The 27,630-nt window shown below is 41.8% G+C and overlaps 1 protein-coding gene across 1 annotated transcript in view; it reads right to left on the bottom strand.

The window, feature by feature from the left end:
• The window catches only part of LOC147323344 (protocadherin-15-like), a 233,088-nt gene that overhangs the window by 82,936 nt on the left and 122,522 nt on the right, over nucleotides 1–27,630 (bottom strand). The window contains exons 20-23 of the mRNA XM_086303646.1: nucleotides 22,849–22,977; nucleotides 8,359–8,478; nucleotides 7,179–7,364; nucleotides 5,793–6,029 (exon numbers count right to left, since the gene is read on the bottom strand). Of these exons, the coding sequence (XP_086159772.1) occupies nucleotides 5,793–6,029; nucleotides 7,179–7,364; nucleotides 8,359–8,478; nucleotides 22,849–22,977 (672 nt within the window). The remainder of the gene's footprint in view (nucleotides 1–5,792; nucleotides 6,030–7,178; nucleotides 7,365–8,358; nucleotides 8,479–22,848; nucleotides 22,978–27,630) is intronic.

Genomic DNA, 27,630 nt, shown 5'->3' with positions numbered 1-27,630 from the left:
CTGACTGCGGGGTTTTGGAAACAAATTAAAACGTACAGCTCTGTTATCACTTCCAACATAAATAAGGACAGAAAACTAAACAGCAGTGACGTTTGTAGGGTTACTGAAGTTGGGCTAGCTGGTATATAATGATGTGTTACGTGACCGCTAGCGACACAGCTATGTTAGCATAATATAAACAAGCTAACTTTTTTTCCACTCAATAAAAGTTAATGTGAGTGTTCTTGGTGGTCAGGAACAAATGTAATCACATGGCAGGATGCTGTAAAAGGACCAAACTTCAGCCAGGAGAACAACTGAGATAATCCATCCACAATACGAGGTTAGTCATTCATATACTGCTCCATGGGCTGGGCTGTAGTTACATCCTAAGGTTTTAAAAACTGAGCTTAAATAAATGATTAGCGGTAATAAAAGACGAGGGAGGTCAACAGTGATCACTGACTGTTTTAGGAGCTTTTTGAGATTAAATAGAAGAAAATACAAAACATTAAACATGTTAACACAAAAGCCATATTAAACGCAGACTACTTTAGGCCCGGAAGTAGGATTCGTCACGTCATCACTTAACGACTGGATAGGGACTTCTTTCTAATTCATCACTTTGTTTGTCCATGGTGATCTAAAACTGGTTTCACTGTGGACGATCACACTGGTGCTTCCAGCAGTTTCCAGATCACTGTAGGCTTGAGCATTATATACCTCTGCATAGAGTAGTATGCAATCATGATCACTAGCAAGAGGTTAATAGGCCTGGACCTTGTCTAATCAAAGGTTATTGCAAAACCTTCAGCACACTTATGCATATTTCCTCACCGATTCATTCAAATAATTCAATTCAGGTGTTCCACTCACTTCCATGGCCAAAGGTGTATAAAATCAAGAAATCACACCGTAGAAAATCACACTTCTCCATCTGGCAAACTGACAAATGTGCCTGGGTTCAGTGGTTGCCAGGAGAGCGGTACTTGTCTTACTGCACTGTGCCAAGTGTAAAGTTTGGTGGAGGGGGCATTATGGTGTTGGTTTGTTTTTCAGGAGTTAAGCTCGGGCCCTTAGTTCCAGTCAAATTAACTCTCAATGCTTCAATAATAAATGCATGCATTTTGGACAACTTCATGGTCCTAACTTTGTGGGAACAGTTTGGGAACCTCAACCCAACAGAACGCTTTTAGGATAATTTACAGAAGAGACTGTGACACAGGCCTTCTCATCTAACATCAGTGTCAAACCTTGGAAATACCTTGGAAGAATGGTAAAAAATAAATACATTCCTAAACAATGTGGAAAGCCTTCCCAGAAGAGTTAATGCTATTATAGTTGCAAAGGATGTGCCAACATTATATTAAAGCTTATGAATTAAAATATGTGATGTCACTCAAGTTTATATGCATGTGATGGCAGACGAGTGAAAACCTTGGGCAATACAATATGTTTGAGCCTATATTTATACTGTTTTACATTGAGTGTATCCACCCACAGCAGTCCACCATGTGCTTCTTCTGGTATATGGCAGCACCACTTGTTTCATCACAAATTGGTTTGTGAACCCTTTTTTTTGTATGATTGTGAGCATCACTGTGTTGCTTTTTGGAGCCAGAAGGGACTGTATTTGGACGAGAGGGTGGAATGCTAAGTTATCTGCTAACACTAGCAAAGGTGATTAGCAAGTCGCATCCATAGACTTTATGGGTGCATTGCACAGACACAGATACCTGCTAATAAGAGCATAAAAATAAAATACCCAAATTTTACTCACCAAAACTGGAGGACAGACTTCTTGGGAGGTCTGTTAGTATAATAATTAATCACACAGTAAACCATATTATTTGTTAGATATTTACATTTAAAATGATCCAAAAGCCACCAATACTTTAGTTATGTCATGGTCCTGCGGCCATGACTCAGTGACTTTGTGTTTGTGTTCCTTATTGTTGTTATTCTCTTTATCATTCTTGGGCTGTTTTGGGATGGTTTGTGTTTTGGGATTTTAGATACTGGGTTTTGGGTTTGTGCTCCCTCTATTGGTCCCTGGTGTTAGTGTTCCCCTGTCTCGTCAGGTTAATCAGGTCCAGCTGTGTCTCCCACCTGTGTGTGATTTCCCAGTGTCTCTTTGTGTACTTATAGTGTGTGTTTTCCTCTGCTCCTCGTCGCGTCGTCTGTGTTCATACCTGGTGTAATCCCCTGCGTGCTCTCCCTGCTGTTCTCCCTTCATGCTCAGGTTTGCTATTTCTTTGGGTAGTTTCTCCCAGTTAGTTCATCCTTAGTTCTGTTTTACCATCCCCACTTTATATTGGATATTATCAATAAATCACCCTCACACCTGAATAAGTGCTGCGTTTTGAGTCCTCCTTCCGCTCTCCACACGGCCGCTGCCCCGGACCGTGACAGTACGACGCGAACACAACATGGACCCAGCAGCGCTTAACCCGTCCAGGGAGCTACGGGAAAATCTCATCGATGCCACACAGGAGCTCATCGACCGGTGGCTGGAAAACCCGGGTGGCACGTCCCAGCGCGCTATAGAGAGGCGGCTACAGCGTCTGGTGACCGGTCTCCCATGGCTTCTGGGCTCGCTTTGTTCGTGGGAGCGGGAGTTCCTCCTTTTGGACCTCGGACTTCACCCCCCGTCTGCTTTTACTTTCGAGCAGCCCGAGGCGGTGAGCGAGCGACATGTTCTGGCTTCCCCAGATTCCGGGACTCTGTTTTCTGGGGCTATTCAGAGCGGGATGGGAGACTGTATGGATCGCTTACCTACCTTCGTGGTAACGGATCCTTCCCAAGTGGGCGTGTACAAACCCGCTGCAAAACTGACAGACTGTGTCTCTGCCGCTCCTTCTGAGCCAGGACTTTATTGCCATTCTCCGGCTCAGTTCTGTGTCCAGCTACAAGCTTCCCAGTCTGTAGCTCCACCGTTAGCCTCCCTAAGGGCACAATTACATGTTCTGCCGCCGCTCCAGTCAGCCACTCAGCCACCACCACCGCTAGCATCGCCGCAACCCGTAGTTCAGTTAATGGCTGAGTCACAACCTTCACACTGCTTTTCCACCGCTGTTTCTGAGCAGGGAGACAAACTGTTTCACTACGGACTTGTTCCTCAAAAGCTGGCAACATTAGAGACTATTGCTCACTCCGGGGCTTCCCCAGAGGCTGGGTTACTGCCCTCAGCTTACTCTGGACCCCTGGAGGCCAAGATGCCAGCTGTGAACTGCACCGGGCTGTCACTGCCTGAGCAGGGTCAGTGCTCTGCGCAGCTGCAGCCCTCCTTATGTGTGCCGGAGGCCCACGTGCCTACTTGTTTTGTTTCATGTGTGCCAGAGGCCCGCGTGCCTACTGGTTTTGTTTCATGTGTGCCAGAGGCCCGCGTGCCTACTGGTTTTGTTTCATGTGTGCCAGAGGCCCACGTGCCTACTGGTTATGTTTCATGTGTGCCGGGGGCCCCGGTGCCCACTGGTTCTGCGGCTGTTTTCGCTGGGGGGCCCGAGGAGCCCGTCCAGCCTCCTGTTTCGCCTGCTGGGGGGCCCGAGGAGCCCGTCCAGCCTCCTATTTCGCCTGCTGGGGGGCCCGAGGATCCCGTCCAGCCACCTGTGGCTGCTTCTCCACCTGTGGCTGCAGCGCCGCCTCCTGCAGTACCATCACCTGCAGCGCTACCACCTGCTACTGCCACGCCTCAGCCTGAAGCTTCATCCTCGCCTGGCCCGGCTTCATTCTCGCCTGGCCCGGTTTCATCCACGCCTGGCCCGGCTTCATCCTCGCCTTCATCCTCGCCTGGCCCGGCTTTATCCTCGCCTGGCCCGGCTTCAGCCTCGCCTGGTCCAACTTCATCCTCGCCTGGTCCGGCTTCAGCTTCATCCTCGCCTGGTCCGGCTTCAGCTTCATCCTCGCCTGGCCCGGCTTCAGCTTCGTCCTCGCCTGGCCCAGCTTCAGCTTCTGCTTCAGCCTCGCCCGGCCCGGCTTCACCCTCGTCTGGTCCAGCCTTCGTGTCTGCATCTTCGTCTGGTCCAGCCTTCGTGTCTGCATCATCGCCTGCAGCAGCGTCTTCAGCATCCGCACCATTGCCTGCAGCAGCGTCTTCAGCATCCGCACCATCGCCTGCAGCAGCGTCTTCAGCATCTTCGCCCGCTGCGGCCCCGGCTTCCATGCCTTCAGCCTCGCCTGGCCCAGCCTCGTTTGGGTCTGGAGCTAAACGGCCGTTTTCTAGACCGCTGGCTAGGCTACTGGCCGGGCGCCGTTGCCTGACCGGCCGCCGTTGCCTTCCGCACGGCCGGCCCCCGGACCGCCATCGCCTGAGCGGCCGCCGTTGCCTTCCGCACGGCCGGCCCCCGGACCCTCTTCGCCTGAGCGGCCGCCGTTGCCTTCCGCACGGTCGGCCCCCTGAACTTTTTGTGCGCCGTCACGGCCTTCTTCGTGGACGGCCTCCCGAACTCTTTACGCGCCGCCGCGGCCTTCTTCGTGGCCGGCCGCCTGAACTGTGCTTCGGACTCTGCTCCGCTGTGAGTTTTGTGAACGTTTGTTTGGGACTCTGGGGTCTTCGTTTTGGTCATGGCCCGGTCCCTCCGTCCTGGGCCCCCTGCCGCCCGCCCGGGTCTGGTGGTGTGTTTCTGTGGCTGTCAGGGGCCAGCCCTTGAGGGGGGGGGTACTGTCATGGTCCTGCGGCCATGACTCAGTGACTTTGTGTTTGTGTTCCTTATTGTTGTTATTCTCTTTATCATTCTTGGGCTGTTTTGGGATGGTTTGTGTTTTGGGATTTTAGATACTGGGTTTTGGGTTTGTGCTCCCTCTATTGGTCCCTGGTGTTAGTGTTCCCCTGTCTCGTCAGGTTAATCAGGTCCAGCTGTGTCTCCCACCTGTGTGTGATTTCCCAGTGTCTCTTTGTGTACTTATAGTGTGTGTTTTCCTCTGCTCCTCGTCGCGTCGTCTGTGTTCATACCTGGTGTAATCCCCTGCGTGCTCTCCCTGCTGTTCTCCCTTCATGCTCAGGTTTGCTATTTCTTTGGGTAGTTTCTCCCAGTTAGTTCATTCTTAGTTCTGTTTTACCATCCCCACTTTATATTGGATATTATCAATAAATCACCCTCACACCTGAATAAGTGCTGCGTTTTGAGTCCTCCTTCCGCTCTCCACACGGCCGCTGCCCCGGACCGTGACAAGTTATTTGAACTAGTAGGAACTGGCAACCATCTAACACTCAAAGCAGCCTTGCTCCAATACATGTAAGACTTAACATGATTTAAACAGATGGGTTTAAAAAGAATTCCTCCACATATTTGATTTAAAAGGGAAAACCAGCTATGGTGACTGCTACTATAAAGTTCTCTTTTGGAGCGAGTGTCAAATGGTCATTCAAAAAAAATGCAGTTTTTGGTGCTTTTTTTCAGCCCAAAAGGTTGCCGCTTGGACTCTACACCAAACAGATGTTGCAACAATCAATTCTAATGCTGCCGATGCCACTTGGATGGCAAGTTAGCAGTTGTATCCGCCAATTGGTACTTGCCATTTTACAATGTAGACCACACTGTATTTTCACACGCTGGTTCTAAAATGCTTTTTTGGTCTTTTTTATTTTCCTGACTGAAAATGCTTTGCTTGCCTTTTCCATATTCCATTTTCATTCATTATTCATTTATTAAACCCCCACCAAAAAGCATAATGATCTTCCAATACCTGCTACATCATAACGCCAGTTTACCTTTCTTCAAACTAAAGACACTTTACTAAAAGAGTAGAAAATATTACCCATCTTTATGTCCACACAGAGAAACTAGCTTGTAGACACATACCTACGCACTCACCATTATTCTGACTGTAACAGAGGCTAGTCCAGGAGGCATGTTTCCCTTTGTGTCCAGGGCCTCTACAGTGAACGTGTATGTGGGCTCTGACTCAGACAGAGCCTCGAAGTCCAGAACCTTGAGAACTGAAAGCTCGCCTGTTCTGGAGTCGATGTGGAACAGCTGAGTGATGTCCTGGTCCGAGCCTTCGGTTCTGATTCGGTAAGTAAGGTTGGAGTTGAGGTCAGCGTCTGTCGCCTACAGAGAACATGGAAAGGAAAGCAATATCACTGCAATGTGAATTTCTAATACTTGTCAGTAGGACAAGAATCCATATATACCTGCTTGTAACACACTATAACAGTTTAATTAGATCTATGTTGTGTTGTTGTCAGAAATGCCTGTGGTAGTAACCTTTAAATTACAGCTGGTGGTCCATATCTTATGTAATAATTTTAAAGTGTAGCTGTGCAGCTTTATCTCACATTCTGCTGCAGTGTGCAGCGTGTCTGCAAGTGTTATCAAACTATCAATGTTCTATCACTGCATGCAGCATAAATATAATTTTCAATAATTTGTGCACAAATAACATTAAATTAGACTGACATCAATGGGAATTTTTAAGATAAAGGGATTTATTAAGAACATTATTAAGGACATTAAACATATTAGCTTGATCTGTATATAAAATAAATGCAAACCAGCAATTTGTGTCTTTGCTAAGGAATGCTAAGATTTGATAAAAAAAAAAGTTCTTCTAAACCTCTACAGTGCTATAGAGATTTAAATGATAACGCTAACATTGAGAACACAAGAAAAAGTGATGTTTTAATTAAGAAACATATAAACATATAAGCTGTGTGATTGCTCTCAGAAATACACTAAAAACAAACAGAAAAAAACAATTGTTCTGGGAAATTATCGTTGGTTAGATCAATGGCAGTACAAACAATTAACGCACACATAAAAACAGCATAAGCAATATAGAACAGTTCCTTTAGGAATCCATTCATTTGTTTAAAGACTTGTGAGCAACACTGAGTTGGATCTTCTTCAGATAAAAAATACATGCCAGAGTTATCTGCTGAAGAAATTACATTTTATAATGCAGGTAGTTTTCTCAAAAAAAACCCCCATCTTTCTTTGCTGCACTGTTTATCTGCTGATTCAGATATAACTGTACTAATCTAAAACCAACCAATGCATCAGCAGAGATGATTTATTTGTCATGATCTAGTTTCAGTAAGTTTTTGTTTGCAACAAAGCCTTATTTACACTGGAGAACTTTTTCACTTTACCAAAAATTTAGATATAAAAGTTCCAATGAACTACAGATTTTTTTCTTTTTGTTTGATTCGCTAAACGCCTAAGCTACAAAACCACCTGTTCCTCTTTACAAACACTTACCTTTAATTGTAATATAACAGTGCCCTTTGGGCTGTTCTCCGGTAGATTGACATTGTAAGTTTGTTGGGTGAATATTGGGCTGTTGTCGTCTATATCCAGAACGGTGACACGAAGTGTTAATCTGGATCGCCGTGGATTCTCTGCACCATCCCAGGCTTCAACCGTGAGATAGTAATGGCCTTTAACCTTCAGGAGAACACAGATTCAAAATTTAGCATTAACAAAGCTACAAACAAGAATTACTTTCTCACAGCTTTCTTCCACCAACCACCCAAATTACAGTTTGCATTCATGTCAACCAGATTTTAATTCTGAGCTGCTGGATATGTCACCACTATATTGTTTGACAGTACTGTGCAAAACTCTTCAACCACTCCTCTTTTCTTTAAATTTTGCTTTTAAAGGGCAATGGTTCTGAGCAATAGTTCTCTAGCAACAGTTCAGAAAGGTGGTTTTTTTGGCTTCTTTTGCACACATTTTAAGTCCGTTTGTTATAGACCTATATTAGCATAAAAGCAGCACCTAACTACTGGAATGATCCATTGTAGTGTCTAGACATAACTTCTCTTTATGCACTTTATTATTAGGAACAAAAACCGTTTTTCTACAACAAATGCCAACAAAACACAGTTTGAAAGGCAAAATATTTTATTTTTGCACAAAGAAGATGATTCATAACAAAATATTTGCTGAAAACATGTCATATCTTGCTATGATGTGCAGTGTGTCCTTAAAAAATTTGAGCCAACTAGACAACTGGAGAACAAAAGAACAAGTATTAGCCCTGAATGGCAAGTCTCCAGCATATGAATAGTTTCTGAAAGTCATGTCGTTAAGAAATGGGGAAAACAAAAATCCAGCAAGAAACTGGCCCAGGATCCAAGAGAAGCTGCTGGCCCTTCAGTTGATCTGGATAGGTTTATCTTTACTGCACTGACAGTTTATTTAGCCCCGCAGTTCATCTTTCATTCCAAGGGAATGTTAATGCCAGATTTTGAACTCCTCCAACATCATCAAAAGATCAAATTTAAGAGAATGGGACATATAGAAGGATTTGCAAACCAAAAACACACTTCTTTCAGCCATTCCTGTTTGTGGAGTTACGTCATAAAAATACTATTACCGTTTACAGTTGTCTGCCTTAAACTAATTAGGAACAGAATCTGTAGCTTCGTCTCACCTCTCTGTCCAGTGGCACTGCAGTTGTAATGGTTCCAGTGGCATTGATGGAAAACAGCCCCTGGTGGTTGACGAGCCGATAATGGACCTGACCGTTTGCCCCCAGATCTGGATCTGTAGCCTAAACCAGACAGAACAAAAAGCACAGGCACACACATAATAAGAAAAGGGAATTCAAGGGTTTAATCAGCTGTTTTGAAATGCAAGCAGCACTTCAGGCTGCCTTTGAGGTGAGTCATTCTTTGAATAAAAAGTCCTCTCATATTAAACAAAGTACATGTGTAAATCAATGATGTACAACTCTTAACATTTTTTTCAATCTTGTTAACAACTGCATGGTTTCTCTTTTGAAATTAGGAAAGATACTGGGTGGGTAAGGGGGTGAATCAATGTATGTGTGAGAAGGACAGATAGCTGTGAATGATGAGAATTATTAACAGCATTTCCTGCCGTACAGTTTCATAAGGGGCCTTATGTATTTGCAGACTTTTTGACAACTTTGACAACAATTGAAAGCGGGTCAGAGTTACATGAAATCATCTGTCCTGCCATATTGTCTGAGCTAAACTTTATTCAACATTCTTTTAGCTATTGCTCCTATACAAAAATCCAAAGTTTTTTGGGTTTGATTTGGCAAGGGTGTCGAGACAAACTTGAGGGATCTGCTCTCTTTTCCCACTTATTGCAACTTGTCCAAAGGTGTTAAAAGTTACTTCCCACCAGCAATTCTTAAACTTTTCCAGAGTTAATGAGACAGTGGTTTCAATTTTCACTTGGAAGAAAGTAGATCACTGTCTTCTTCCCTTTGTTGCATCGCTTTTATCTCTGCATCTGTTCTCCAGTCAAACCCTTCTCCACATCATCTCTTTCAACTACTAAAAAGTAGTGAGAAGGTGACAAATTGCAAGCTGCTGTTCTTTTCACCCTGTCTAAATGTTCATCTTGTCCAATCAGCATTCTCACTACATTAAAATAGATGAGGCCAGAGCAGGGGAGAGGAGAACAGAGGAAACATTAACACGACGCACGTGTGTGTATTTGTGTGTGCGGGCCTAGGGTTTGCTTACATTGCTGTTTCATACAAGTTCCCAGAAGTGAATTATAATTTGAGAGTCAGTGGCAAGTGTTAAAAATAATTGCTTCACACCTGTTCTGAACAATAAGAAAACTGTGAGTTCACATACTATGTCTATGGCATAGTATGGCAAGTTTTGCTCAGATAATTAGCAATCTGTTTATACAGCATTACTAAACAACCTTAAACAACTGTTCATTAACCTGGTGTGTTAAATGTTTATAGTAATAAACTGTGATCCCATGCCTTCGAATTTCACATTTTAGAACTAAAAATGACCTGTAAACACCACAGTTGCAATAATCTATATAGCTTTGGGGCTAAATTCAAATGTTAATGTCTCCCGAGCAACTAAAGACTGCAAATTTTCATGGAAGTAACTGGTACGTGCTTGATAAAAAGTATTTACAAAAAATATATGCTGCTGCACCCAAAACCTTCTTGCATTTGATCACTTGTGGATTGCAGCAGTTGCCCATTGTTTGCATGGAAGTTGCCAAATTGTCTGCAAACAGTTGACATCTACTCTCTGAGTTGTTGTGAAGCTGTGAAAATTGCAACATAAACCAAAACAGGAGACCATTTGGCTTAAAAGAAAAAGTTGCGCTTTTTCAAACATTTTGGCTGAAGCAGTACGACAAAACGTTTACTCATACTTTTACATTCTCTGTTTCCGTTTTGCAAAAATAGAGAATGTTCCATTTCTGCCATCTGCTAGTGACCAAGGCAATCACAAGGAGATGTTTCTTGTGCAGCATCATACTTCAACCTAACGACCATCAGCCACTGCTTGTCAGTTGGGGAGTAGAGAATTTTTTCTAGCAACCAGTAAGCAAATTCCATGTGACTGAAGCCTTGTATGTGACAAAAGTTAAAGAGAAACTTACATCAACTCAGCAATTATAAATTACTAAAGAAACAAATGGACACGCAAAAACATAGTAACCAGAAGATGAGAAAAGACATTGAAAATAACGACTAAAACAAAAACACAGTATTACAGCATGATATACTCAGTGTTGGGGAGTAACGGAATACATGTACCGCCGTTACGTATTTAAAATACAAAATATGAGTAACTGTATTCCGTTACAGTTACCGTTTAAAAAGGTGGTACTCAGAATACAGTTACTTTGTTGAAATAAATGGATTACACTGCGGTACTTTCCTGTTTCATATTGTCGCGGGTCAGGACTGTTTGGGTTTTGTTTGACAGCTACGTTCTGCTGTTCCAGGCGGCAGCGTTACGGTTGCCATGGTTACAGGGTGACGCTCTCTCTCTCTCTGCGACTGTGTGTTTCCTGGGTGAGAGAGCGCCTTTTCGTTGTTGTTGTTGTTGTGCTAAGCTAACAGGCAGAATGCTACAAGCATAGCTCTAAAGAATGTAGCATCATGGGCAGTGTAGTCCGTGTTGCAGGGAGAATGGACTGCCATACACGTTATGGGTCTGTGAGCGCGAGGAGGGAGAAAAAGGGGAGTGGAAAGGTACGAGTTGTCATCGAGGAAAAACGGGAGCTGGAAGCATGTAAATATAATAATAACCACTTCAGCCAAGAAGAGTGCCTGACGAGCCCAGTTGTAAGTAAGCTATTAAGACTCGACTGTACACCGTGTTCGTGTTTTCCTCCGAAAACGGAACGTTGGAGCAGTCTTTCAACGCCTCTCTCTGTCTCTCGCAAGAAAAGTTGACCCACACAACAAAGTAAAGCTATTTTTCGGCTACGAGCCGACAGGGACCCCGCCGTATTAGTCAGAGGTCCCTTTACTACAGTTCAGAGTCGCGGACCTTCAGTAATAGTAATAAATCACACAGCAATAGTACATTCACGTTGTTGTAAAAAGCATGATAATATATTAAGTAATCCAAAGTATTCAGAATACGTTACTGTCATTGAGTAACGTAACGGAATACGTTACAGAATACATTTTGGGGCATGTATTCTGTATTCTGTAATGGAATACATTTTAAAAGTAACCTTCCCAACATTGGATATACTTAAGGTTAAAATAATGCAGCCATTTACTGAGATGGTAAATTTGTGGAAATTGATTTTTTTTAAAAACTGAGTTGCAGATGGTCAGGTTTTCAGCGCTACTAATGTGCCAAGGGTTTTCAAGTATGCAGTGATGAATGTGATCGTGAAGAGGTTTGCTAGAGGTCATGCTGACCTGTTGGAGCAGGTCAGAAAACTGAATGGAAAGTGAAGGGAACCTTTCAAGCAGTCCATGAATGCTAATTATCTAAGGGAGAGTTCTCTCCTCAGACAGAAACAGGTCATGGTCAGATCCCTTCTCAAGTCATAGTCTCTATTTATTTCACAGTAATTTGTAAAACGTTGTCCCCAATGACCATCTGAACTCCAGAATGAGCAAAAATTTACTTTCTGCTTGTTAATTCTCAAGGCCAACCTGAATTACTATATGTTTAAACATTAGCTTTAATTGAAATTTGGATTATGCACAGTCTCTTTTCCTGTGGTCCTTGTGTAATTACTTTGCAATCCATTCCATAGATTGGAAGTCCTGAATAAAGGTGCCAAGGGTGCACTGATCACAAGTACACCTCTTAGTAATTTGAACTAATAAATTCGAAGCCCTGTATGAAAGTCTGTTTATCAAAGGGTATTCTCAGGATGGCTGCTTTACTTATGGTTGTTGTTTACATGTTCAGTGTTGCTGATTTGATCCTATAGTCTAGCTCTGTCAGAACCAACTTTCTTCCAGAACTTCAATGGGCTCTTTGAGGGTAAAAATTTAGTAGTTTGTCAGATTCAATTTGGATAAATTCTCTTTCAATGAAGGTAATACCTTGACAACTATCGGCTATTAATAACTGTACTCTTAGATGAGGATAAAAAACTGACAAAATCAATTTGAGATCAAGGTAACACAAAAAGCAAAGTGTTTTTTGCCTACTTTGCAACAACACCGTGGAACAAGACTGTACAGTCATGCTAGCAAACTGACAGCACAGCAGTGCTTTGAGCATTATATATAGTGTATACAGAGTGTATGTCTCCATTGTAGTCAATGGGGACACATAGCATAGTCCCAAATCAGCCTTATGTTTTAACCAAAAAAGGAAGGGCATAAAGAGAAAACATGTCTGACAGAAAATCCCCTAGAAGACACTCACAAGGTGCAGATGGGGTATCTGTGTTACACAAATTCAACATGGATGGGAAAGTATCAGATGAAAAGGCTGATATGCTTAATTATGCATGATTTTAAGGATGTTAATGTATTCACAAATTACAGTAAGAGTAAGTCCTAACCTTAAAGCTCCCTTAAGTGATGGTAAGTGTACAGTGCCACATAAAAATCTCGAGCCACCCCTCACCTCTTTGTATTTTGCTGTGAAACTGGCAGAGGTTCAGCAATTTAATAAAATGTGCAAACAGAAGTAAAGATACGTTATATAAGGCAAAGCCAGAGGCTGTACAACTCTATCAAGCTTGAGAGTAAATATCTGGTATGACCACCTTTATTCTTCAGCACAGCCTGAACTCGATGACAAGCTTTCTTGTAATTTCTTTAAATAGTCTTCAGGAATAATTCTCCAGTCTTGAAGAACTTTCAAAGCTCTTCTCTGGATGCTGGCTGCCTTCTTTTCTGTTCTCTGTCGAGATGATCCCACACTGCTTTAATAACGCTGCGGTCTGCACTCTGGGGATACCTGTCCATGACTGATAGTGCTCCACTGTGTGTTTTCTATCCAGGTGTGCTTTTATGGCACTGGCAGTGTTTTGGGAGAATTGGCAAGATATTACTAATCATGGCATTGGATGTAGATCCAAATCTGACTGTACGTTTCTGCATTTATTTTGACAAGATCCCAAACACAAGAACTGAAATACAACAGCTGAATGCATGAAAAAGCCTCCACACAGTGTTTTTTCCTGACTCCTTCTGTACATACAGATGTACAGTGATGGCAATTCAACCTTAAATCAACCCTAAACTTCAAATCAATCACTCCACAAGATTGTATGTCATGCCAAGATATGCCAAGTTTTTGATAACACCTTGTTGGTGTAAAAATACTATTTTATGGCTGTCAGACTGTTAATCTTTCTCAATTTCTGTTTTTTCAGCCACAGAAACAAATTATATACATGTGTGTAAATGGCTGCTAGTAGTCAAGTGCCTCAAGGTACTGATTTAAAATTGGTTGTATGATTGTTTTATTTTTCTTTTCTGTTTTTTTTTTTCAGGCCTGCCACTTTTGTCTTTCCAATCTACCTAAAGATCCAATTTAAAATGAGCTCTTTTCGTTTGTTTCCTGTCATGTTTAGACACAACACTTTTAGATCCCTTGAGTTGGGTAACGTTTTAGAAAGTAATAGGTCAGTATTAAATGGATTTTTAAGAGGTTCTTCTGAAAATGGTCACGTACAATGACTGGACTGAAAATAAGTGAAAAAGCAGCAAATGTCCAAAGAAAACTCTGAAAGACCATCAGAAAAACTGGGGAACAGTTGCTCAAGAGCATATTAAAAATACAATAAACTCTCTTTGGAAGCTAATTATAAAGAAATAAGTGGTGGCTCAAGACCTTTGCATATTACTCTATGTTATATTATTTAATTGCAAAACATTTTTTTTTTTTAGAATTTCAGTGTCTATATAGCTGCTTTTTGAGTCTTATATAATCCACTGTTTCCAGATCCTAATGCACCCTCTCTTCCCTAAAGCAAGCCATCAACAAAGAACCTTTGAAGGTCAAAAACTATCCTGTACAGGTGCTGTGTGGTTACAAGTTATTGTGGCTACAGGCAGGACTGCTGCCTGTAATGTGTCAGAGATGGCCTCATCTACATTAAAGTTAGTACTGTATTTTTTGGACTATAAGGCGCACCTAAAATCCTTCAATTTTCTCAAAAAACTGACAGTGCGCCTTCCAGTACCATCCAGTACGCCTTATGTATCAATTCTGGTTGTGCTTACTGACCTCGAACTGATTCTATGTGATACATGGCCCTGAAAAATCAGTCAAAATGTTTTAGTATGACTTTGGTAAGTTACGAAGCTGCACTGCTTGACGGATTGTAGGAGCATTACAGCTACTGTAGTCAGGAGCCTCGCAGAGTAATACGTCCTGTGCTTCAACATAATATTATGCTGTGTTTATAAGGATCCCAAAATGGCACCTGCTAAGAGACATGCTTGTAGGCCGAAATCGCCCAACTGTCTTTCAGTCTATTGGTCCCTGTGTGCTCACAATACTTATCAATACCTCACTGGTTTCTGGTCAGGTCCCTGTTTATTGTAAGAATGCTGTCATTCACCGACTGTTAAAAAAAAACCTAAGCTTGACGCTTCTCTTCTCAGTAGCTACAGACCGATTTCAAAATTACCGTTCATTGCTAAGATTTTGGAAAAGGTTGTGGCTAAGCAGCTTATAGCTGTTCTAGATGAATACAGCATTCTGGATAAATTCCAATCTGGCTTTCGTACAGCTCACTCTACTGAAACTACACTTCTTACAGTCTCCAATGACATTTTGATGAGTTGTGATGCAGGAGAATGCTCCGTTCTGTTGATGTTGGACCTGACCTCTGCCTTTGATACTGTGGACCATCATGTTCTGCTAGACAGGCTGAGACAGTGGGTGGGTATATCAGGGGCTGCTTTGGACTGGTTTGAATCCTATTTGCATGAATGATCCTTTCTGTGGCTATCTCTAAGTACAGTTCCTCTTCTACTTTTCTTGCCTATGGTGTGCCACAAGGTTCAGTTTTGGGGCCTTTATTGTTCTTGCTGTTTTTACTTCTTCTTCAGCACTTATTGAGCACTTTTAAGGACATTTTGTACCACTGCTATGCAGATGATATTCAGTTATATATCTCCTTTAAGCCCCAAGATGTTTCCAAGCTACAGATTTTGCATAAGTGCATAGACTCCATTAGAGGTTGGATGGCTGGAAACTTTCTTCAACTAAATGAGGAGAAGACTGAAGTCCTCGTTTGTGCTCCTGAAAAAATTGTACCTAGTGTTATGGAAAAACTTGGGTCCACTTGCTACATTTGCCAAACCTTCTATCAGGAACCTTGGTGTTACTATTGACTCAGCTCTGACTTTGGACGCTCATGTTAAATCTCTGGTCCGCTCCTGTTTTTATCACTTGAGAGACATTGCTAAACTGAGTCCATTGTATCGCGCTCCGAATTAGAAATTGTCATTCATGCATTTGTTTCAAACAGTGCAAGGCTGAAGGCAAATGTGTAAACCTTCCCTTTTTTAAAAGCTTAGACTTGCTAGAATAAAACAACCTGTAAAAAGCTAGAATTACAATTGAATAGTATTTAGTAATGATCTCTGAAAAAAATAGCCACTAAATCAAACAACAAACAGGGGCCATACATCTTTACTTAATGAGAGGAAAATCCTTATGTAAAGGCTTTAATTGCAATATTGTCAACATTGTCAGTTGAATAACTTCATCTAACCCCCATTACTCAAATCATATTTACCTTCTACCTCATTTGCTGTACTCCAGTCACTACTTGCTAATGCAGTGACCCATTTTTGTCTGTTTCCCCAATTTTGGATCATTAAAGTTTCATCGCATCTCACACAGCGACTATTAGAATTAATGAAAATTAGACTCCATCTTGTCAGTGTTATGAAGACTCAAAGAAAAACGAAGTCCTCTTGATGTGATTCGTATTCAGTGATTCATTACTATCTGGGGGTAAAACTGCTAGAAACTTAATAGAGCATCCACATATTGGATGATTATCCCATGTTGTTTGAAGAAAGGCGTGAAAGAAGTGAGACATGGAAAATAAATGAGAGAGCGAAGGTAAAAAGGCGAGAATGTAGAAAAATGCAATTTTATAGCTTGAAAACGAGGAGACGTGGACAAAGTGTGTGTGCTTATTTTCTTTACTTACTTTTAGTGTGTGCAAATGAAGTAAATTGTTAGTCTTAAACATTTGGGGGAAATGTAGTGGAGAATTAGACAAACGACTAATACCACACAGTCATTTGTTAGCTGTAAAACCCACCAATTAGCTTAGCTTAGCAAAAAAAATGCAAGGATAATGAATGAGCCTGGCGCTATCCAAAAGTGACAAAATGTCTTTACTGTGTACAAGCACGGTTGTAGTGCTTATTAGGTCATTAACGAATGTAAGATTTATGTCACATTATGCCATAAACTAACAGTACTGATAATGATATGTAATGGTTAATCCAGCAGTATACACAAGGCCTTTAATTGAAATCAGCTCAGAAAAATTAGCTTAAATGCTTGAATGGTGTGCTTGATCAATTTCTCACTTGAGAAAAAATCAGTATACCGTCTTAAATTTAAATTTAAATTCTTAAATGATTAAAAACTAGGTCTGGGTATTGCAAAACTGGCTTAGGCTGTGGTGAATCATATTGTTAATGTCACGGCTGGCAAGGCAGGCTATGTAGAGGTGCTACCCAAACGCAGGCACTGAGATAGATGCGAAGATTGAGCTTTATTTTGAGGTGAACAGGATGCAGGAGGAACCGAGAAGGGCATACAGAGAAACTAAGAGAAACCTAAACTGAGGAAACTAACAAAACTGACATGAAACTATCATACGGCGGAAACACGGGGAGACTTGGGGAGACAACACAGACAGACCAGCAACAAGCAAAAGGAAACACAGGGCTTATAACACACAACGGCGTAATCAGGGAATAGGAGGCAGGAGAGAAACACAGCTGGGAGAAATCAGAGCTGATGAGACAAGGGGAAGCAAAACCAGACACACTAACATAAGACACAGAACTTCACAATAAAATAGGAAACTCAACATGTCTGTGTAAAAATAAACTAAAGCAAACTAAAAACATAAATCCAGTTTGCTATTTGCCTAAAACATAACAATACATTTTTTTTAGATTTAAACAAGTTCTAAAACATTTGTTACTTTTATGACGCCTGTTAATCGCTGTGTCATATTGAGAGTATTTCTAAGTAAGCAGTTGTTGACTATAGGATTCTGTACTATAATAAAAAAGTAATTGTTTTTAAATTTATACGACAATGATTAAGAGCATTTAGTGTCCAAAATATTTTTGCTTCCATAAGAGTAAAATGGCAGTGGCATTAGATACTGACAGAATTGAAAATTGTTATACTTTTTATAATGGGTTAAACCCCTGTTTTTTTCTATTAAGTTAATCTGGCCAAAGCATCTTGGACATTGGCAAAGTGGTACCAGTCTTCTCCATCTGCAATGTATTTCCAAATAATTCTAAAAAGAGAATTTTTTGTCAAGATTTTGTATACTCAGAGTCCTTGAGTGTTCTTGGAGACAAAGTTAGAGAAGCAAGGCTGAGTTGTGGGGTTTTTTTGGAGGGGAGGGGGTTCACACAGGACAAAGGATGTTGAACATTGAGCAGATAGACAGTAGGAGATGCAGAAGGTTTGTGTGAGAGAGGAGGATGCTAGGGGATAGGGGGAGATGGAGGCAGAAGATCTGCTGTGGCGACCAGGTGAAAGAAGAAGAAGAAGAAGGGCCCCTGACTGTCGCTATGTATTTTTGCATAAATTTGAAATGTAAAAAAAAAAAAACCAAACCGTTTGAGCTGTAATAATGTAAATCATTAGGGCTAACTGACAACATTTCCCCTAAAACTCACCTTTAAGTACAGTACAGTAAAGTTGTCACAACATTTTACACGCTGGATTGAATCATTTACATTGATTAATCACCTGATGTTAAACATATTGATGACTGCAGTTCCCAGAGTTGGTTGCTGCAGAAGGTTTGCGTATCCAAAATGAGCGTGACTTTCCACTCTGCTTTTATTCTGCCTCTTCTTTTGCTCTCTGTCCTCGTGTCTTATCCCTCCCTTGATGTCTTTCTCACAGTTATCTAAGCGTAATTACATTGCCAGACAGTTAAAAGCCACGACCACAATAGAATTAATGTCTCAGCTACCTTATGCAGGAAGCTTTTCAACAGAGACCGACTCCAGAAAAAAAAACACACCTTAAAGCCTGAAATATGAACTCTTATCTCTACATTCACAAGTTCTGCCTGTCATGTTCAGGTGCACAGGCTTCTTTTCTTTCAGTCCCCCCCCTTTTGTGTGTTTTTTTTTTAATCCCATTCTCACCTCCGCCTCTAACTTAATTCCTAAAAGAAGTACCTGCAACTGAAACTCGATTACTGAGATATTATTAATCTGTCTCTGAGTGCATTTCTTTTATTTCAGGTATAATAACAGCATGTAGGTCTTTTCTAAGTAGGTTAGTTACTATACAGACAAGCCCTTGCTAGTCGTCTCATTACTACAATGTATTCTAGTGAGCTTTTGTGGAGTTGCTTCTTTTTCTGTTGTTTCTCGTCAGCTTTTTTGGCTATGAGGTGCCATATTAAACCAGAACTGATAGTTTTAAGGAGGTGTAGCACAGTCATGTACACAGTCTAAAGGGATATCGATAATGTGTGGCCTACTTCCTAAAAGTTTACCCCTAAATGATGTTTTTCTTACCAATCAATTTAAAACAATTTACAATAAATGGCCGAGCCAGTTTCTGTGCGACACATTTCCACTGACAGTACACAGAAAGTTATCAGTCACACAGCGACAGGTAATCATGTAATGAACAGCCAACAGTGTAGCAGGTCATTTCACTGATGTATTCCCCTCTCTCAGGCTGAAGAGCTGAGAAAGACCTCCCAGGATGACTGCCTAACCCTGCAGTTGATGGATAGACCGAACTGTAAACTGATTAAGAGTTGATATGATGCATCTCACTATGAGGCTGTGTCTAACATTATGCGTTGCTGATAGAGCTGGAATATCAGACAATAAGCACTCAGGAAGGTGGTACTTTATTCTTCAAATCTACATCTCTTCTTATGTTTGTAGACAACTTGGCAAACATCTATTCCTGGTACTGGTACCGACAACTACATTCCTGGCATAGTGATGTCTCTATTTTGAATTGGGGAGGCACAGTGGTTAGTACTGTTACATCATAGCAGGGAGTTTCATACCTCCTTGCCTTGCTTTCAGGCTGGCTCCATGCTCCTTGCAACCCCAAGTAGGACAGGAATATTAAGAAAATGGATGGATAGATATGTTTAACTGTGGACCATGCAAAGTAAATTTGGGGAATTCAAGAAATGAAAATATGGTGCTAGAAGGAGTATAACAGACCTGCTTTAAAACAGCCTGCTTTAAAAGTGTGAGGTATTTGCTTCCATTTGCAACTATATAATGAAAATTCAGTTCATGTTGGGGCTTTTTAAAACAGCAACAAACTGAATTCACTCAATCTGTCCTTTTTCTAAGCAATTATTTAACCATATGTGTTAAATTCATGACAAACAGTTTAAGAACGAGGCTCTTAGCTCTGGCATCCCACATTTTATTCCCTACTGTGGTTCTCCCACTTCTTCCTGCCATCCAAGCATTTTCACATCTTCCCCTGTTCCCATTTACCTACTAGAATCAGCAAACCAAGGTCAGGTCTATTCATTCTTCCGGAAATCTTTTTAATGCTTACAGCTACGAACCCTGGTTTGGAATGTGGCCCAGAGTCGTGCCTTGATCAGCCCACTGAGGGATCACATAGTCTGTTTTGGTTTGGAATAGATCCAAGGGTCCTTGAAAGGGAGGAAGTTCAGGATTGGAATTCTTTCAAGTGCCCTCTCCACAGATTAGGGTGGGTTTTTGGATGCTGAATTTGGAACATGGCCAAAGATCTGAGTGAAAGTAAAAATCTGGAATGCTTGGAATGAGATATCCTCTTCGGGCATAAGGGTTGGAATTGTGCCCGATGGTCCAAATAAGAAACACTATTGAAGTTTTTAAGTTTGGAACTTGTTAAAGTATGACTTGTTCAAAGTCCCGGATAAGGGTGTACAAGGGCCATGTATTTATCTCAGGAGAAGTCCTTGTGTTGAAGCAAAGAAGCGTGATTAACATTTAGAACCTGGCAAAGTGTCAGGCTGATCACAGACCCCCTGACATCGCTGTATAAAGCTTATGAATTAAGCTTGGAGCAAATCCAAGCAAGCATGCAACCAAGTGAGCATCTTTAAAGATCAGAGCCTATCAAAGTGTCAGATTTACCCATGGCCCCTGTCTAGGGAATACATAAGTCCATTATTAGGTCTGGAACAAGTCCAGGAGTCTTTCTGCTAAGTGGAGACCAGAGTGCTGATACAGGTGAAAGCAAAGCTCGTCCTTTAAACCCAACTATTTATTTTCCTTTTTATTGTTGTTGAAGTTGTTGTTTTTGTAGATTTTCCACAGATTTAGAGATAATTTTCATGCCACTGCTTTAACACAAACACAGGAAAAATAAAGGGAATGTAACCAAGAATTCTCATCCAAGTTGAGTTCCAATAAAGAAACAAAAGAAACCCCAAACAAAAGAAAAACATAACCATTGTACTTTATTGGGACATGTTTAGTCTCAGTTTTATTTTTTCTTGTTGCAAAAGAAAGAAAGAAAATAAATACTGCAAGTTGGTTGAAACTTCATAAAGGTCTTAGTGCCATCGTTGGTGCTTTTACCTGATGGTTTGTGCATTTTTTTAACCCTTTAAGACCTACCATAGAACCAAGTCCGCCAGAGCTTATATTATATTTTTACATGCTGTGGAGCCATTTTTGGGAGCATTTCAAGTTGCTATACATCAATACAACCATTATAGCCCAGATTTTAATAATATGTATTCATTAAGTGCATAGTAATTACATAAATTGCAAAAAAAGTGCAATAAACTACAAAAAAATTGAAAATCGTTTTTGATTTTTTAACATATATTTGTAGTTAGAGAAATTTAAGAGGCTTATCCCTCAAAACTGTAAATACAAAAAAGTTGCACAAAATAGTTTCCCACCACAGGAAATTTATTTTGAGTGTCTTCATAGTTTTATTTTTGAAATACACCAATTTTTATACACTGCAGGAAAAACGAAAATAAATATTATACTGCAAATAAACTATTTCCAGCAGTGCAATATGAGTCCTAAGCATCCCAGAAACGACACAGAAAGTCATAAAGTCAAAGATAACTTTTAAAAAGAGCAGTATAGGCCCTGAGGCCCTGATCGCAAAAACGACTACATTTCCGCGAAAATGACGTCACTTCCGGTTTCGGCCAGGTAATGGCGGAAATGCAAAAGTTCGCGCTGACGTCTATTCCAACGTAGGAAGTGTTTTGAACAGCTGATCGGACCAGCAAAGCGTGTTTCTGGAATATTATGTTTTTGTTCCTGCAAGCGCTTTTTATGCAGTTTTTGCAAAGCTTTATGTGGAAGGAAACCGTGACCTAGGACAAGCTGATGGCACAATATGTAAGTACAACTCCTCCGGTTTCATATGCAAAAAAAATTTTTGCGCTAGCTTACGTGGTTGCAGTGCTACCGGGATTTAAAAATAGTTACGCATAACAGAGCGTTCCCGCTCCGATCGGCTCTAAAGGGTTAAACAGGGAATATTTGGATTTACACACAGTTTGTATTCGTTCCCTATTTTCTGTAAGGTTTTGTGTACAGTAACAATCCTAATAGACACTACTCCACACACTTGCACCACAGGACATGCACGTATTTCCTTGTATCCCCTTCCACCTGCAATATGCACTCAAAGTCCTATGAGCATAATAACAATCCTAATTACAAAGCTACCACAGTTTAAGAAGTTACATTAGTGGTCTTTGGTCCCTGTTGTGAAAGATTATAAGAGCTAAATTCAATTAGAGCCTCTGTGAATCCGTGTGCGCGTGCATGTACTTATGCTGAGGGGACAATAATCTGTTTACACAGTCATATTGTGGGATCCTTCCGTCTTTCTGGGGACAAAAAAGCCAGCCTGCATGATGCAAATTAACACATTTTAAGATGAAACATGTGACAAACAGAAAGGTCAATGAATCTGCAGTTATAACTGAAGAAATGAGACGAAACATGGTTTAGATTCAGATATGATGATTTGTGTCACAATAACACGAGAGCTGTGCAACCAGTTCAAACACACTGGTGTGAGCCACTAGAGAAATAACAGAAAAAAGTAATCTTGCTGTACCGCTGTGTTTGGGTTTTTAATTGAGCATGAGAATCAGTGTTTCTGATAGATTGAGATAAAGTCCCATCTAAACTGTCTGTTTGTTCATGACTCATCATTATAATAAAGGATTAGTGTAAGGAAATAAACTAAAAAGGTTGAACAAATGCACAGGCAGGAACGAGTGGAAAATGAACACATTAGCATGCAAACTTGCTGTAATTATACCTGTTCACACAATACAAATATTAATTGCAGTGAGTGCTTAAATGTATTCAAAAACATGTAGTGAACAGTGATGTGGGAATGTGAGAGAAATAAGGTTGGTCATGCAGGCTGCTTCTCTCCAAATGATTTAGAGTGTGTTGTGTGCAGCTCTGTGTGTGTGTGTCTAATCTTACCTTAACCTGTCCAACGTAGGCGTGTTTCTGCTCCTCAATGACAGTGAGGTTCACTGGCAGGGAAGTATCGAACAGCGGGTCGTTGTCATTAACGTCAGTCACCACAATGCTCACCGTCGCTGTAGACGTCTACACACACACACACACAAACGACTGTAAGTGTTTAGTTCAAAGACTCTAATTATTGTACAAACCGTTATTTTTTTAAATGATGATTATCAGAAACTAAAACTGAATCACGACATTTCAAAGACTGTGTTTTTTTTAACCATCTTATTCTATGTGTCCCTTTTGCTAACATCGTCTTATATAATTAACTAAAGAGTTGCAATCAGGCCCTGGCTGCCATATCCCTTTGTGCTAGTAAGAACTGTTCACTCTATAAATAGATTTAAAAACTGCTCACTGTTGGTCCACTTGTTCTCTCTCTCTCGATGTAAAAGGTCTGTTTGTTTTAACCCTTTACACCCTGGAAGTATTGCTGTGTGACATTTATGGTGAAAATAGGTAGCAGCCACTTCCTATCTAACACATTGCCAGTACTGTGTTGGACCTCCTTTTGCATTCAAAACTGCCTTAATTCTTCATGGTATAGATTCAACAAGATGCTGGAAACATGCCTCAGAGACTCAGTTGCTGCACAGCCAATCTCCCATTCCACCACATTACACCAGCCACTGGCTATTTGAACACAGTGAACTCATTTTCATGTTCAAGATGAGATCATTTGAGCTTTGTGACATAATGTGCTGTCCTGCTGGAAGCAGACATCAGAAGATTGGACACTTACTGGGACGGACATGGTCAGCAACGATTCTCATGGCCTTTAAATGATGCTCAGTTGGTAGTAAGGGGTCTAAAGTGTGTCAAGACAATATCACCTACACCATTACACCATCAGCACAGCTTGAACTATTGCTGTCATGCTGTTTATGCCAAAGTTGAACCGTCTGAATGGCTCAGCAGAAACTGAGAATCATGAGACATGGCAATGTTTTTCCGGGGCGATCGTGGCTCAAGCCTTGTAATCGGAAGGTTGCCGGTTCGAGCCCCGGTTCCGACAGTCTTGATCGTTGTGTCTTTGGGCAAGACACTTGACCCGTTGCCTACTGGTGGTGGTCAGAGGGCCCGGTGGCGCCAGTGTCCGGCAGCCTCGCCGACTACAAGAAGGTCAACACAGTCAGTGTTCAGCCCACTGCATCTCTTGCAGACGAGCTTAACAACTTCTATGCTCGTTTTGACGCAGACAACAGAGAGCAGATCCTCTACCCTCAGGAGGACAGTGAGGCTGCAACTCTAACTCTGAAAACAGAAGCTGTGAGATGGACCTTTAAAAAGGTAAATCCTCACAAAGCTCCAGGACCAGACGGCATCCCAGGCCGGCTACTCAGAGTATGTGCAGACGAGCTGGCAGAGGTGTTCACCAACATCTTCAACCTCTCCCTGAGGCAGTCAGTGGTCCCCACGTCCCTCAAAGCATCCACCATCATTCCCGTTCCCAAAAAATCAGTGGTCTCCTGTCTGAATGACTACCGTCCTGTTGCACTGACATCCGTCATCATGAAGTGCCTGGAGTGGCTGGTCAAAGGTCATATCTGCTCCTCCCTCCCTGACACACTGGACCCTCTTCAGTTTGCCTATCAGACAAACAGAGCCACAGAGGATGCCATCGCCCTGGCAACGCACACCACCCTCACTCACCTGGAGAAAGGGAATACATATGCAAGGATGCTCTTCATCGACTACAGCTCGGCATTTAACACCATCATCCCCTCAAAATTGCCACGAAGCTCGTCGACCTTGGGGTGGGAACACCGATCTGCAGATGGATTCTAAACTTCCTCACAAACAGGCCCCAGGTGGTGAGAGTTGGTAAGCACACCTCCTCATCACTCATCCTAAACACAGGCACGCCACAGGGTTGTGTGCTTAGCCCCCTCCTATATTCCCTGTTCACACACGACTGTGTTGCTAAACAAGAGTCCAACATCATCATCAAGTTTGCGGATGACACAACCATCATAGGCCTCATCACAGACAACGATGAGACGGCCTATAGAGAGGAGGTGATGGCGCTGTACGAGTGGTGCCTGGAAAATAACCTGACTCTCAACATCAGCAAAACTAGAGAGATGATAGTGGACTACCGGGAACGACCAGTCAGAGAACACCAGCCCATCCACATCAACGGTGTCAAGGTCGAAAGGGTCAGCAGCTTCAAGTTCCTTGGAGTCAACATCACTGAGGACTTCTCCTGGACCCTTCACACAGACACTGCTATCAGGAAAGCTCGCCAGCGGCCTTACTTCCTGAGGAGGCTGAGGAAGTTTAGCACGAATGCCAACATCACCTCAAATTTTTACAGGTGTGCAATTGAGAGCTTGCTGACGAGCTGCATCACAGTTTGGTACGGAAGCTGCTCTGCCAGCAGCCGTAAATCACTACAGAGGGTGGTGAAGGCAGCAGAGCACATTCAGGACATTTATCTCCAGCGATGCCTCCGTAAAGCACACAGCATCATCAAGGACCACAGCCACCCAGCACATCAGCTGTTCTCCTTGTTACCATCTGGCAGACGTTACAGGAGCCTGTCTGCTCGGACTACAAGACTTAAAAACAGTTTTTACCACCAAGCCATACGACACCTCAACCACAACACTTAAACACACACAACACAGCACTCAGAAGCTACCCTGCAGCTTCACAAGTACTCTGTTTAATCTGCACTGGTCACTCCACTTTATTGTCATTGATATTTATATTTAAAAGTGCAATACTGTAATTTTCTGCTGCTGATTCCTGTGCAATATCCCATCTGCCCTCCCATCATATTTCTTTTCAAGATTTTCTTATTTAATCACTAGTGTACATATATTTATATTTATAGATACTGTACATATATATTTAGTCATCTTTTCTCTTTTACCATGTCTCTCTAATATTTTGCTCCTTACTATTTTTCTATTTTCTTTATTATTTTCTTTTGTTTTATTATATTTTCTCCTACTGTATCATGCTGCTTAGTGACTGCTGCTCGTCAAACACATTTCATTGCAATGTTGACCCTGTGCTAACTTGCATATGACAAATAAAACTGAAAACTGTCAGTGCGCCCCAGGGTGGCTGTGGCTACAATGTAGCTTGCCATCACCAGTGTGTGAATGTGTGTGTGAATGGGTGGATGACTGGATGTGTAAAGCGCTTTGGGGTCCTTAAGGACTAGTAATGCGCTGTACAAATACAGGCCATTTACCATTTACCATTTAATCCCTTTAAATAATGAGGGTTTGTGCTTTCAGAAGATCACTGTGAATGAGGCAGTGGCATTCAAAACACAGTGTCAGACTTTTCACTTGGCTTGAATATAGGCCAGTCAGTGTTAAATGAATAATTAAGAGTGAAATGTGGGGGCAGACAAGGGTTAAAGAGGGGCTGCTTTCAGACTGAATTCAGGTAAGTGTGGTTTAAAAAACCCCTGCATGCTAATTTAAAAGGGCTTTTGGCCCTGCTATAAAAAACTTGAACTAAGAAAAATAAATAAAATGAATCTGAATGTTTGCCTTTAGATTCTAGGAATGAAAAATGTGTCAGCAAAACAGATGACGGATGGAGTGTGATCTAAACCTGATTGCGAATGAGAGGGAGAAAAGTGTCTAAGATGGTAAATAAAATCAACCGAAACAAACCTGAGGCTTTGATGTATATTTGTACGGGTTTGAAGGGGAAAATGTGTTTTACAGAACATTATAAGCAAATGTAATTTGTCTTAGGCTTTATCAGACTGTGTAACCAAGAAAGAGTCAGAGAGGGAGAGGCCGTAGCTGATTAGTAGGGGTGCAACGATATTCGTATCGATATTGAACCGTTCGATACAGTGCTTTCGGTTCGGTACGCATATGTATCGAACAATACAAATTTTTTAATTTATCTTATCAACTTTCCTTCTGATGATGCTGTCTGTGTTGAGCGCTCAGTGAATCTGCGCTCGACTACTCCGCCTAGGCTGCACTGTCGAGCGCAGATCCACTGAGCGCTCAACACAGACAGCATTGTCAGAAGGAAGAGCGCAGGGCAAGCTAGCGAGACAGAAGTTAAGCTCTCCTTGCAACATGGCAAATTGAACCTCCCCCACCCTCATTCAGATCTGGCGTTTGGAATTATTTTGGTTTTCATGTGACGTATGACCCTGAAGGTAAGCGCGTCATGGACTAAAGTAAAACAGTATGTTGGATGTGCCATGCAATGCTCAATTACATGGGTGGGAGCTAGTGTGTTAGCGCAGTTAGCTCGTTAACGTGTTGGCCGTGTTGTGGCGTTAATGTCATTTCAACGAGATTAACGCTGACGGCACTAGTGGGAACACAACGAATATGACTGCACATTTACTCCGACATCATCCTAGTGCAAAGACAAGTGGAGGCAGACAAAAACAACAAGCAGGCATGCTACAAACTTACCCGAGTCATTTAGACAGCCGTTAGCACATGATTCTCCTTATGGGGACCTGATATGTTTAATAAGCTGCTGAGAATATAGCCCAGAAGAAGCGCATAGTATAGCTTTTATTTTGGAAAGATAATAAACTCTCTTTTCCAAAGATGAGTGATTCCTCAATCAGATACAGGGCTCGCAATATCGCTAGCCCGACGTCCCGGAGCTAGCGATTTTTCCAGTCGGGCTACCAAAATCTATCTCTGCCCTGCCCGTCGGCCTATCGTAGAAGGAAAAATATATGTCAATGCTTTTGCATTCTTTCTGAAATGTAGCTGGGTAATTATGTCA

The sequence above is a fragment of the Aulonocara sp. 'chitande type north' Nkhata Bay genome, linkage group LG8 (genome assembly GCF_057382095.1).
Source record: "Aulonocara sp. 'chitande type north' Nkhata Bay isolate Kocher_YH1m ecotype deep benthic linkage group LG8, A_spYH_male_GT1.1, whole genome shotgun sequence".
Classification (NCBI taxonomy): domain Eukaryota; kingdom Metazoa; phylum Chordata; class Actinopteri; order Cichliformes; family Cichlidae; genus Aulonocara; species Aulonocara sp. 'chitande type north' Nkhata Bay.
This window is presented reverse-complemented; position numbering and strand designations above follow the sequence as displayed.